The sequence below is a fragment of the Anolis carolinensis genome, chromosome 2, assembly GCF_035594765.1.
Source record: "Anolis carolinensis isolate JA03-04 chromosome 2, rAnoCar3.1.pri, whole genome shotgun sequence".
NCBI lineage: Eukaryota > Metazoa > Chordata > Lepidosauria > Squamata > Dactyloidae > Anolis > Anolis carolinensis.
Genome location: NC_085842.1, coordinates 143,493,122 through 143,507,510, shown reverse-complemented (window position 1 = coordinate 143,507,510; position 14,389 = coordinate 143,493,122). Strand labels below are relative to the sequence as shown.

The 14,389-nt window shown below is 38.1% G+C and overlaps 2 protein-coding genes across 6 annotated transcripts in view; one reads left to right on the top strand and one right to left on the bottom strand.

Moving 5' to 3' along the window:
- The window catches only part of ntn1 (netrin 1), a 328,369-nt gene that overhangs the window by 195,126 nt on the left and 118,854 nt on the right, over positions 1–14,389 (top strand). The gene's annotated exons all lie outside the window — the stretch shown is intronic.
- Positions 1–14,389, bottom strand: part of stx8 (syntaxin 8) — a 107,363-nt gene that overhangs the window by 17,023 nt on the left and 75,951 nt on the right. For both annotated transcript variants that reach the window (XM_062970711.1, XM_003217077.4), the window contains exon 7: positions 5,699–5,800. In XM_062970711.1, the coding sequence (XP_062826781.1) occupies positions 5,699–5,800 (102 nt within the window). The remainder of the gene's footprint in view (positions 1–5,698; positions 5,801–14,389) is intronic.

The window sequence follows — 14,389 nt, the reverse complement described above, 5'->3', positions numbered from 1 at the left end:
CCTTCCAAGGTGACGAAGGTGACAGAATCTGAAATTCTAGATCGTCAATATCAGATTTGTTTGCAATTACTGTTATTTCACAGAAGCTGCTGGACATTTATTCCATTCTTTCTCACAAACACACAAATCTACATAACACCATCAATAGCAGCAGTAGCAAAAAAAGTGAAAAGTGAGAATGGCCGAGCTCCAAATGCTTTCTCTAAATCTCTCATCCTCTTTATTTTAAAAAATGACCAAAGACATCATACTTGAATGGGCGGGAGGGATGAAATAGTATGGTAAAGCTACACCCCGACCCCTGTTCAACCACACAAACAGCCCCTACACAGTGAGTGATTGACTGCACAGAGGACCATATGACTGAGCCTCAATTTTCTTGAGATTTAGACCACAAACAAAGCATGTGATGTTACTTTTTAAAAAGTAAGTTTTGTTCTGGGACTGTAAAATAGTTACCATTACATAGTTCGAATTGTAGTCTTCACTACAATGTTTCTCAAAAGTAACTGAAATAGTTACTTTGTAAAAAAAAAATAACCTGAATGCTACAAGCACTTGAATTGTGCCCTTGTAACTAAAATTTGTACAAAATGATAGGAAAGTAAAATACAACTATGAATGACAACAATCACACTGCATATGGATGCTGAAAAGGGCTTATAGAGCATTTATGAAACATTTATGTGAAGGCTTCATTCTCATATTCAATTAGGCATGACAAAATGCAGCACGAGAGTCACATACTGGAACAACAAAATAAGTTGGCATTGCTGGCTAAAAGTCAAATTCTGTCATCATGAGATTTTAAAATAAGCTAAGTTTGAAATTCTCACAGAACACAGGTTGAGTACGCAGTATATTTCCATTGAATGTCTGAAGTATCAAATTTATATAGATGGTAGGTCAAGCACAAATGCCCTCACCATTAGGAAGTCTTAGAGGGTCCCTGTAGAGACCCTCTCAGTATCTTAAGAGCGCTGCTGCAGTGAGAAGATTCAACTGCAGTTATTCTCAACCTGTGGGTCCTCAGATGTTTTGGCCCACAACTCCCAGAAATCCTAGTCATTTATTAGCTGTTAGGATTTCTGGGAGTTGAAGGCCAAAACATCTGGGGACCCACAGGTTGAGAACCACTGTTCAACCGAATATACACATTATTTTAACTAGCTTTGAGGTCTGCACATAGTCTTTGTGTTGTCCAGCTGTTATTTTTCAAATATTGGTAGTTATCTTTCTAGCAAAGTATTTTTTCCCCATTCACAGACATAACTAGGTAGAGAAGAGCAAAGGCGCCAACTTCTACAAGCTTATGAAAAATGTTACCACCTCGACAAAACTTTAGTACAAGGGATAATTTTTTTTACCGCATTTTTGAAATGTAACTTTTAAACTAATAGTTTAAAATTAATAGTTTAAAAGTGCAATAAAACCACCAACAATGTACGGGCCATGCTAGAAAATGAAAGGGAGACATCAAATTTCAATTACTGCATTTCAGCACTGTTTTCCAGAAATATCAAGCAGTGATCCTTGACATGTAGCCTTGGAAACCAAACTCTAAGCAGCTGTCCCTGGATACTTCACACAATGCCAGGTTTCTCCTCTTTGTATTCAAATATAACTAATTACTTGGCCTTTGAAATGATAGATAGCAAGGGGGTGTCGAGGGCTTTTGCGGCAGCCCTCCAATGGCAGAGCCAGGCTCCAGGACTAGCAACAGCTGCACATGGCCCTCTCCAGGTGAGAGCAGGGACTGGCAGGCCTCTATTTGAACAGCTGTATATGCAAATGTAATTAACTAGGTGTTGCTGGCCTCTCCCGATCACCCAGCACTCCTAGGCACACCATGCTCCCCGACCCATCTCCAGGGTGGGAGGGAGGAGAGAAGGGGGGGGGGGAGAGAATGAACTACATTTCCTCACTTCGGGGATTAAGCTTCTAGGATTTTTTTTAAAAAAAAAATAAAGAGGGTCTGCATCCAAATGGTACTGTCAATTCTTGATGTTTAACTTTGAATTTGATTCGTGCTTTTTGGGAAACAGGATGAAAAAAATATTAATTAGGAATTGGACTTTTCCACCTGACTTGGGGAAGACTGTGGAGGTTTTTCTTTCATCCTGAAGGCTTTCATGATGAGTTTCTACCAAATGATGAAAAAGGTTATTCTATGATTAAAGCCTCGGGATAGAATTCCATAGATATACGTTTGATGATAGCTAGGCCACAGGCTACTTGTGTGACTCTGGCAAGTAAAGAAATCTTCCTCTCTTCTAACAAAAGAAGAGAGTGGAATAAGGAGAGAGATAACTGATGGAGTGTGTGAAAATTTGACCATGGATGTATAGTAGTATTTGTGATGCTCTCCACAGCTATATAGAAGAAAAAAGTGCTAATATCCTGGGATGATTTTCTGCTACTTGAAATCTATTAATTATAATATATTGGGCAGAATTGTCTGAACCCTGAAAAGTATTAACATATAACAGAAGCTGCAGACCGCAGAAATTAGAAAACAATTTGGTAAGTGTGAGGTGATAATCACTCTTGAAGTTTGAATTAAATGGCAACTTAGTGTTTATAATGTATCAGCTCTGTCACATATCTGACCTCTTTGTCTCACGACTAAACAAAACATGACATTACATTAATAAAAGTAATTAATTGAAACTTTGTTAAGGAATCACATAGGAATGACTACATTGTAGTCCTCAAAATGTCATTGGACTGTAAATCTCAGCATCTCTCACCATTGGTGATGCTAGCTAGGAGTGAAGGGAGGACTTGGAGGGGCGGATTTTGCCTACACCAGATGCACATAGGCCATAACCAAGGAAAAGCAATGTAACTTTCTGTTACCTTTTCATGGTCCCGGCAGAATATATGCCCCCTGAGCTTGCATTTCAGGGAAAATAACCCAAAATACAAAAATGCAACAAAAGCACACAAGATCACGAGAGTCAATAATTTATGTAATGTTTAGTTTTGGTCTTCAGTTTCATTTGTACTCAAGAAAGAAAAATAATCCTTCTTATAGTCCAAGGGAAAAGGACTACTCGTATATATTCTTCATCAAATGTGATCCTCCAATTCATCAAGATGTGAAGTACCACACAAACTTCTTCAAGGTGGCCTAATGGAATAAGAAGTCTGCCTCTCAAGCAGAATGCTAGCAAAATCATGGAAAGTAATGCTGAATATGTAGACAGCCAGACACAGGGAATGTGAAAAGAAATGGAAAAGAAAACATGGAACAGGTCATCAACCAGGAAAAAAAGTTTTTTGGGGTAGAAATCATCTTTTGGTTCAAAGCCAAAGCAATTGTCCATGCAGTATTAGGAAAGAACACTGGCATAATCTTCTGGCAAATGGGCCACGGGAAAGGTTGACTTCATGTCACATTACGCTGAGCTCTCCACTGCGCTAAAAATAAAAGTGTTGGAGATTTACTCAGCCAAACATACACAATCTACATTAGATGAACAAACCTGATGGCTTGCAGTCCTAGATTTATCAAGACAATTTACTTTTTTTGGGGGGGGGGGGGAGTCAAGAGAATGAAAAAGGTACCAGGCGTGATGAAAAAGGCAAGATCCTCTGTGTGTCATTATTTTCTTGAGGATTCAACTCCCAGATAGCTGGTAAACTGGCTGGGATTTCTGGGAGTTGTAGGTCAAAACACCTGGAGACCCACAGGTTGAGAACCACTGTTTTAGAATGTCTTCTGGTTTAAATAAGTGTGCTACAAATATAAAAGTTTGGAGAGTGCCCTCAAAATTAGCATTCCAGTGACAGTGTAAACACAGTGAAATACACATTGATCAAAGCTGACAGAAACATTCAGACAAATTATCAAGAACAAAAGTAAAACAAAAGCTACATTTTCCTCCACAAAAGACTATAAAAGTAAAAACAATGAGACATTTTTTCCAGTTTCCCAAATGGTGATGCCCATAGTTGCACTTTGTTCTCTGCCCCAAAACACTTTATAACTTTACTATGGCACTTTAGTTCAATTTGGCCACTCCATACTATCCCCCTCCACCAACCTGGTGGTTCATTTTATTTTATTTTACTTTTACCTGTTTTATGTTTTAATGGGCTCTTATGCTTAATGTAATGTATTGTTTGCATAATGTGATTTTACTGTGTTTTGTTCATTGTAATATGTTTTAATTGTACTTGTTTACTGTTTTTGGGCCGTTGTCCCGTGTTAGCCGCCCCGAGTCCCTACAGGGAAATGGTGGCGGGGTAGAAAAATAAAGTTACTTACTTACTTACTGAGCTGAAATGCCATCTTGTGGAGTAGGAGGAAATGGGAGATTTTGACACATTTATGGTCTATCGCTATAGCACATACATATTACATTTATTGTGTATTAATTTTCATTTACTATCAGCTATTTTAAGGCATTGTCATTAGGCACAATACTGGAATTAAAATACAGATGCACATAAGTATGAATAATTAAACAAATAAAATGCTGCTTCCCCTAAAAGTAGTTTAGCCAGTTTAACGTAATTTCCTTAAAAATAAATTTGTAATTTGCTTCTGGAATGTTACATGATATCATTGCTCAAATATATAAATTATTTGTACAAATACAAGGTGTTGGGAATCTATGAGTGGTTAGACTCAAAAAATAACTCTCTCTTGGGGTGATTCCACTAAAAATATAGCAGAGTGCCAGAAGCACACTTCACAACCAGCAGAAACGTACGTGTGGTGAGCTGGGATAAGCTTCAGTTGCTTAGGATGGCACAGGATTCAGAGCCAAAAATATAAATTCAAAAGTATTTATTGAAGTAAAAGAAATACACTCTGGATAGGAAAGTTCTTGGAGCTAATTAACTTTCTAAATCTCATATTCTAAGGAAGGTAAAAGGTAAAATATCAAATAATGTATGCATGCAGCTACATCTTGTCTGGAAAATGGCAAGACGCTTCCTCACAGGAGGAGACAAAAGGCAGAAGAGAGGGAAAATGGAGGCCGACCATGTGGTCAAAGCCTAGGCCCAAACAAGATGCCAATAGAAAGGAAGTTACCTCATACCTCAAAGAGATCGCATTGCTACATCAACAAATGGGGGAGGAGATAATAGCAAACAGGAATAGAGGTGTAGTGACAGAAAGCCCCATCTAGGAAGGCATGCATAGGAATAGAGAAAGGAGTTCCTCATTCTAATTCTGTTTTCTAGTCTAGCTACTCATTAGGGACTGGAGACTTGTGGAGTACAGGATGACACCCAACACAAGCAATGACTTACAACTCTAGTTTGGGGTTTTTACATCTGAGAGACAAGAAGAGGAGGAGGAGAGGGATGGGGAGGGCTCAAACTCTAATGGCTCTGCCAACCCCCAAAAATTGAATTGTCAAAAAAAGGGGAGGGGAGGTGCGCCTTGCAGTCAGTAATGCCTTAGATTTGATTAAATACAGTATTTTTACTTCTCTTACATCATGTCTGCTCCCTGACTCTCTTTTTTATCCTCTCTCACAAAAGGAAAAGCTATGTTCATCATTTCTACATTGTTACACTGTCAGCTACTAGTGGAATATTAGTGGAAAGAAGTCAACATTCAAATGCAAACATCATGATTAAAATATTTTAAACATTTTAGCTTCAATCCAAGAACTAGAACAAAAACTGCAGTCATTTCAGAAAAGAAAGTCTAATTTTGAATCAAACCATATCTCACCACAGGAAGTTGACTTTTTCTCCACCATCATCACACGTCTGGTTTGGCAGCGCAGCTTGTCGTCGGTATTTTCTACCAAATTGGCCAGATCATCAATGATTTCTAAAAAGAAGGAAATGATACAATATTATCTGATATCTCCACAACTGTCTCAAAACAAATATTTTCCATGTACCATTGCCATTGCAATTTTCGTTTTGTTTATACTCACAACAATGTTTTGAAGTAGGTTAAAAAGATGGCAAACAATTTCAGTTGTGGCAGTAGTAATGTAAAAGGAAGCCTTATATGGCAACAGGTGATGTACTCTATAGGTGATGGACTCAGCTACAACAATATGTTATGAGCATGATAGAAGAGCTGCTTCTCTGACTATAAGTTTTAAAACAAGTTGGGAACAGAGGAAAGGATGAAAATCTTAAATTGGTTATGTAGTGTGTATGTTTTCTCTAACAGCTTCTAGTTTTGCAAGAAAGGGCAGTGATTTGTTACAAGCCACTCTCCAAACGAGCCAACCCAAACCAGCTTCCCATTTGCAGCTCTGTCCCACAGATTTCTTCAGGTCATCAAAACCAGATGTATTTAAATTTCTGTATATTCAGGCAACAACATAACTGAAGGTTTAAGACTGAGATGTTAAAAATCAAATACAAATAAAATTTTAACAATATAGGAAGCAGTAAATGTGGTACCCATATCCATTTCATTTACCTACATCTGGTGAAAAATAGTTGCTGGAAATGTGTGAGGTATTCCAGGCGATTCTATAGATATCTCCCAAAAATGTTACCCTAGAGGATCTAGGAAATTTCTAGAGACAATGTCCCTCTAGGAATTTCTAGACTCTCCAAGGCAACTCTACTGTGTCCTTGGACTAGATGTCAAGCAGTTTAATGACATTCACTGATATCTACTGTTTCAGATAACCATGATCTGGCTGGGAACATATCCCTGCAAATATGACCGTCTTACTGTAATTGCAACTAAATGATTTCCCGAAAGATTGGTTCCTTACAACAGTACCTTGCTTAGTTCTTTTAACATCTCAGTGAGAACTTAGAATATATAATCATAATGATCTAGCATGGAAACATCTCCATTAACTACTTATTTAGTCATAGATAGAATTTATGGTACAGATTCTGATATGTAATTGTCCAAGAGCGCAAGTCTAAAGATACTGATTTATCTGATCCAAACATGCAATGGATCACTTTAAAGGATCCAGTGTAATCTCTTGATTTTATCCCAACATCTGTAACCAGTGGGAAGGAAGGGAATACTGGCTCAACTCAAAAGGCTTTTGCAAAGACTACTGAAATCGTGTGGTGCTCTGGACTCGTTAAGAATACAATGCACACACTGTCTCGTACCCAGATATTTTACTTAGGCACTTGCTTTAAGAACACCTAATATGGTCTAATTTTTGGAAGCTTTTTCATGCTAAGAGTAGCAACCTCATGGGATATTTACCAGCTTTGTTACATACCATTGCAAAGCCAATGACAAGGTATCCACGGACTGATACTAAAGGAAGATTAAGGCAGGCAATTTTAATTTTGTGTAATTTCACCAGAAAACTCTCATTCACAGCAAAGCACAGTTTCTTTATAAACCCAAAATATCCAGTCTGAGTAAGGCTCAGAAGACTGGGCTATTACAAAATGTTAAGAAATAAGCAGTCTTGCCTTCAATCACTCTTCTTTATAAATGAATTCACCAGAAAAGAATTTGAGAAGGGGAAAGAGGGTGGAGAAGGAAAGAACTAAAGGAAAGAACTCTTCTGAAATTCAGGGCAGATGGGCAATGTGAGAGATGTACAGAAAATGCTTCAGTTTAAGAAAAACAGTATCATTCTGTAAGAAGCAAAATTCTCATTTTCCCCTCCTCACATATTGTTTAGGATTATGTGTGGTTTACCTTTTTGGTTCATCCCATCCTGAAACAGAATTGCTATGTGTATATTAACTGGAACAACTATATGGGTGACATTATTTAGCTAGAATAAAGACGTCTGGAAGTTTCTTGATACTCAGCTAGCTTAAGTCTCTCCCATTAGTTTTGGAGGCACATAATATAAAGCCCACCTTCCCCCAAGATAGGTCAAACAATAGCATAATGTATATCTGTACACATTATATAATGTATACACACCATTGAATTAGTCATGTATATGGTTTCTTTACATATATTGGAACTAAGAAAAACATCTCAACAAACTGAAAGCCAGAACACTCTCTGTTGCACTATTAACATTACAGTAAAATTGAGCCTGGAAGTCTCCCAATCATATAACCACTGTCACCACCTTGAGCCCACCCCAAAGTAAAAGGCCAAGGAAATGACTCACACAAAATGGCAGGCCACACAACATAACACCATACTAAAGAGAATCTTTTATGTCATGCCTACACTAAAAGAGCAAATGTACACAGAGCATGTAGATGGCAGGATAGAGTGGCAAATAGAATCTAAATTCCAAATAAAAGAAAAAGACAAATAAAAGCCAAGATTTCACCAACTATACTCTATATCCTCATGTATAAATTAACTTTGTGTACAAAGCAGGTTTGTGGTCCAAAATTAAGGATTTTGATGTGATCTGTGGATACGTTAGGAGTCATTCTACGGTGAGGAGAAAATAGTAATGCCATCTCAGGAAGCCAGCTGTCCCTGACTACTGCCACCACTTCCCTGTCTGGGCATTCAAAAAAGACAGAAGCAATGCCATGGCAGAGAGAGTAGATGTGGTCAGTGTTTCTTTTAGGTTCTCCCAGGAGTGACTAAGGTCTTGCCTTTTGCCATTTTGGGTATATCCCAAAAGAAAATATTACCACCTAGCTCTTGAAAGACAAACAGAGGATGCATACTGTGTAGGCATTTATATGAGCAGGCAAAATCTTGAGTTGAAATTATTGCAATTTTATACAAAGCTGTGCTGATATAACTTTGTTCCCTCAGTAAATGGTCAGAGACACATCACAAGACTATTTTCTGGAAAGGAGAATCCATTGCAGGCAGGAAGCAAAAAGGAATAAATGTACAGATCAAAGAAAGAAATGAAACAAAAGGTCAGGCATACACACTCCAAATCCCTGTCACGAATGATACAAGCATTGCTAGCTTTTCCCTTCTAAAAGCTATGTGTATCTAGCAGTTTTTTCACTTGTGACCAACAACAGGCTCAAGCCACATGTTGACATGTATGCGGTAGAAAAGAGTTTCTTAAGCTGTCTGATGTCGGGGAGTGTCAGAGTAAAGCTAGACTAAATTGTAAATACACCAGTCTCCCCACCTATATATACATATAGAAGATTTCTAGAGAAAGTAAAATAGCATCCCTACACCATCAGCTAGAGCAACATCAATAATTTAGAAATAGTACTTGTTTAAAATGGGAGGCAGGAGTAGAAATAACAGTGAGCTCAGAATACACAAATATTAACTGGAATTTTTACTCTCCAACATGCATCAGAGACTTTCTATTTCAACTGCTTATTTTGTTTCATTTAAACAAAACAGACAAGCATTAATTTTAGTTGTATTTAATTGAATAATTTCCCAGGAGAATACTTTAGGAGAGTTTTAAAGCAGCTTGTTTCCAAAGCCTATTACTGACTGGCATATACCACAACTTCTGTGTGCCAACCAAAATAGGATGCTTTAATATTACTGGAACCATTCTCCTTCCAGATGTGTTGAGAACTCTTGGTGATATAATGCAGGCAATATCTATATTTACACAAGGTGGTATTTTGAATATCCCTTTTCAGTTATCTTGGATAAGATAACAACCCCTTTAATTGAAAGCATTTGAATATAAAGTTGGGTCACTTGTTTTGCCCCCTCATTCCCAAAGTTGTGCTTTCTTTGCTTCTGATTAAAACTGCATGTGACAGACTTCTAGATAGCAAAGCAATAGATTATAAAAGCATGAACATCTGCAGTCTTAAAAATTTTCATTAGAAATATCTCATGAAACATCCTGGGCTCTCAAGGCTAAATGTTGTGTTATCTTCTTGCCTTACATAACTCCACAAAGCAAGGGAGTCAAATTAGAGGTCAGACAGTAAAGACATCTTTGGATGCCATTTAACCTTTTTTTCTTTAAAAGTACAACTTCTGGTTGGAGGAGGCTGATAATTGACTGTTGGACTGGGAGAAATCTCCCAATTGAGCCAATAGGATTCTTCTTGTACTTCTAATGGCAATGTCAAGAGGATGAAGATTTTTTATTTTATCAGGACTGCAGCATAGGAAGAAAAAACTGAATTCCCACCTTCTCACTTGCTGTGATCTCAAAACTATTGTACCTTGCTTGAACAAGAGATGTTGTTTATATTTTAGGAAATATACACATTAAATGCAAAGAAGCATTGAACATTACATCTAACATGTCACTTAAATGCATAGGAGGAACACAATTATGATTGCAATACTGCAGTTTTAATGGTTGCAGGAATGGAAAAGGAACCAAAAGTTCCTCTAACAATAAAAAGAAACCAAGGGCCCTTCTACACTGCCATATAATCCAGAATACCAAGGCCGGGCTGTGGCACAGCTGGCTAGTAACCAGCTGCTATAAATCACTACTGACCGAGAGATCATGAGTTCGAAGCCCGGGTCGGGTTAAGCCTCCGACCATAAAAAAAAATAGCCCCGGCTTGCTGTTGACCTAGCAGCCCCGAAAGACAGTTGCATCTGTCAAGTAGGGAAAATTTAGGTACGCTTTATGCGGGAGGCTAATTTAACTAATCTACAACACCATAAAACTGCTCACGAGGAAAAGAATGAGGAAGAACAGCCACCAATGGACGGTGAAGCAACAGCTCCCCCTGTGGCCGGAATCGTGAAGCTGGAAAGATGTTAAAATGCCTCTGTGTCTGTCTAAAACTGAATGTTGTTTGTCTGTTGGCATTGAATGTTTGCCATATATGTGTTCATTGTAATCCGCCCTGAGTCCCCTTCAGGGTGAGAAGGGCGGAATATAAATACTGTAAATAAATAAATAAATAAATAAATAATCCACATTATCCGTTACGAACTGGATTATCTGAATCTACACTGCCATATAATCCACTTCAAAGCAGATAATCTTTATTTTACACAGCTGTGTAGAAGGGGCCCAATTTGACTCAGGTGACCTTCTAGCACACTAAAAGAAATATAGACCTTAGGCTTCCAAGACAGAACTGAAGCTGGTAGCAAAAAAGGTAGGCACAGATATTTTAATGTAATGTGATGTCATGCTTACCATTAGTCTAGATCTATATGAAACTCAGAGCAAGTAATTCTAAATTTAAAAATATGAAGTCCATATATTATGTAACCCAAATGTTACATATCATATACCTGTTATCTCTTTTGCAGGGCAGGGTGTCTGCAAAAGAGGTTGTTGGTACTAAAGTCATACTAATATGAATTTCATTCTTAAAGTGCATAAACAAAGCAGCAATATCTTTTGTGCTTTGAAATGTCAGTTATTTGTAAAGGCTTCTGCTTATTTGGGCAGGGGCTTCATTATGCCGAGAATAGATTGGGGAGGGAGAGAGAGAAAAAAAACAAGAGGCAGAAATACATTTTGGCTATTACAAGTCAGGCTAAGACTAGAAACTGCTCAATAGCAACTCAAGAACAATTCAGTTATTGTCACTTCAGTTATTGTCAATATTTGTCAATTCAGTAAAAATTATTTTGTCTGTTTCTTAGTACTAGAATTGTAAGTGTTAAAACGTGAAACTGAAAGAGATTGAGGAAGCGGGATAGACTTCAAAAAGGGTAGCTTTAAAAGGGCCCTTATTAGCTTTCAACATACAACTAAGGTTTAGAGTTGAAAGCCATGGACCTCTCAAGTCAAAGCCATGACTTTAAGCATGTTTGTGGGACTGAACTGTCAAAATTCTTGTTTTTGTTTTGTTTGTTTGTTTGTTTGTTTTTAAAAAAACACTACAGGTATGGCAATGGCAGTTGGTATGTATGTTTATATGTCTTTTCTATTCATCTGGATTATTCTTCAGTTCAAACATGGATGCCCTCAAGTTCTATTTGCCCCAGTTGAAATATCTATGGACAAATAGCAGTTTAAGTGTGGAAGAGAACAGCAGAATTAAGGAAGTATAAAATAAAATGATGGTTATTCTATTTACCGTATCAGAAGCAAAACCAAAAGTGCAGTTGTAATGTATTTAGAAAAACAAACAAAAAAATTATGCTGATGGCAGGCGACTATGAAACACATGAAAATCCTAATTTGAAGTCTTGATCTTGATTGGAGTTGTTTTTGTGATTGTGTTCAATTTTAGCACAATTTTAAAAATCCTGTGTTTACAGGATGAAGAGCTGATTTATGAGCCTGAAGAGTTAATTTATGGGCAGACATCACCACTACCATCTGCACCACCATTTTGCACTAGGTACATACTGCATCCACAAAAAAAGTGAACAATGTCTCTATAAACATGTACATACACAATGCACTAAAAATCCACATGTATGATCTCTCCCCAGTTGTTCCCACCATGGAAACAAAATATGAAGCCACACAGAGAGCATCTGCAACAAAGATAACTTAATAGCTTATTTGGAAGGATCAAAAGAATTTAGATGCTCAGATCTTATTAAATCCACATAAGATGTGAATGTTTTTAAATTTAATTGCACTGTGCTCTAAGCATCACTTCCCCAAAACTGGAACATGAAATCCATGTTGATAGAAGAAGAAAAAACAAATTCAGATGTCATTAATTCTAAGGCTTATCCACAAGTCTAAAGGAGATATCTATAAAACAACACCAGGGAAGCAGAAGAGACAATAAAATATTTTTGCACAGATTAAGAAATCAAGAAGTGTCTGGTTGCATTTGGCGTAGACCTCTTCCCTGTATTGTTCATTATTATGAACATAGACTCTAAATTAATTATATTTGTTTTACTTGCACCCTCCCCTTCCTCAAGTGAATTCAATTTTTGTTTGCAAAAAAAGATCAGAAAAAGAGAGCTGGATAAAATTGTCATGAACTGCTATGGAGACTCAAAGGGCTAATTTGATTCTCCCTCAGTAACTATCAATAATTCACAATATTTTTTGTTTTTTGTGTGAGCATGAAGCTCACCTTTGTTTGTCATCTTTTGCTTCCTGTTTGCTTTGAGGGTACTGGTATGTGCACCCTGCACCTGTACCTTTTTGTCATGGCCTTGGGCCTGTACAATAAACTATTTTAAGAAGAATTCAAGACATCATATTCTTCCCAGTGACTTTTCTTTCCCACTTTATTGCAAAAATCTTTTGAGGTAGTAGGCCATGTTAGGACAGAAGGACTGGCCCAAGTGGAAGTTAGTTTTGGAACCTTCCCAAATCACAATTAAAGACTCATTACATTACATCACACTGGCTCCAAATGTGCCCATACAGACAGTCCCCAAGTTACAAACAAGATAGGTTATGGAGGTTTGTTCTTAAGTTCAATTTGTATGTAAGTTGGAGCAGGTACATTTTAACCCTAACTCCAGCCAAATATATCTATATCTATATCTATATTATATCTATATTAGCTTTGGATAGCATAGGGAAGGGTAAACACCCCAGTGGTATTTGTTTTGCTGTCTGTGCTGTTGTGACTGTGCCTTCGGGGATTATGGTTGATGGTGATGGAATTCGAAGAGGAAGAAAAAACCCTCGTGATAAGGGTTCACTGGAGGAGTTGCGCAGGAAGCGACTTAGAGAGCTATATGGGGGATCTTCTGAGGAAGATTCAGAAGGGGAGATGGATGCTGAGGAACAGGTGGTGGCTGGGGAAGCGGGCACTGAATGGGCAAAGCCACCGGAGATGTCTGGGGATTTGGGGCCTATGGATACTTCTGAACCTGGGGTTTCTGCAGGAGCTGATCCCAATTGGGATGCTTGGAGAAGGGAGGATGGTTCTTTAAGTGTTCATGGGGCTAAGTGTGGGCAGGATGATTGGGACTCCGACGAATTGCTAGGTACTCCAGATCCACGAGCTCTAGCTGTGTGGAGTTCAGACTCTGAGTAGATTTGGGACACCTGGTGTTTGGGTGTGAGTGTTTGGTCACCCAGGAGGAAGGGGAATAAAATGGGAATGTTTGGCCACTGCACTTTGCGTGTGGCAAGGTGTTGCTGAGGCGCCATTGGGATCTCTGTGTTTCCATGAAGACTGGACTTGGACTATGATTTGAATCTGCTGATATCACCTAGCTTGGCTCTTGCTGTGTCTTATCGTGGACCTGTTTTGGATGACTGCACCCTCTTCGGACTTTGGATTGAATTTGACCTGGTTTCTGTCTACACCCTCTGACTGACGGCTACTCCCGGCTTCTGACTATTGGTTTGTCTTTCGGAATTTCTGCTGCCTCCTGACCTGACCTTGGATTCCTCTGACGACGGCTATTCATCATCCCTTTGAGGCTTTCGGCTTATCTGTACCGTGGAAGCAGCTTTATTGCTTTTCTAGTTTGTTTATTTTCCAGAAATTAACTCTATTTGTTTTCCAAAGCTGAATTGAAGCGTTATTTAGTTTTTTATTGAATGCCAGCATGGGAAATTAGCGTGGCTCGTTTTTGAGTTATTATTGTCCAATCTACTCTCGAAACACTGAAAAGTGAAGTGTTTCAAGGATATTTCCTGTGTTTATGTTATTTTCTGGCTTATCTTCGGAATAAACTCTGTTTTGTATG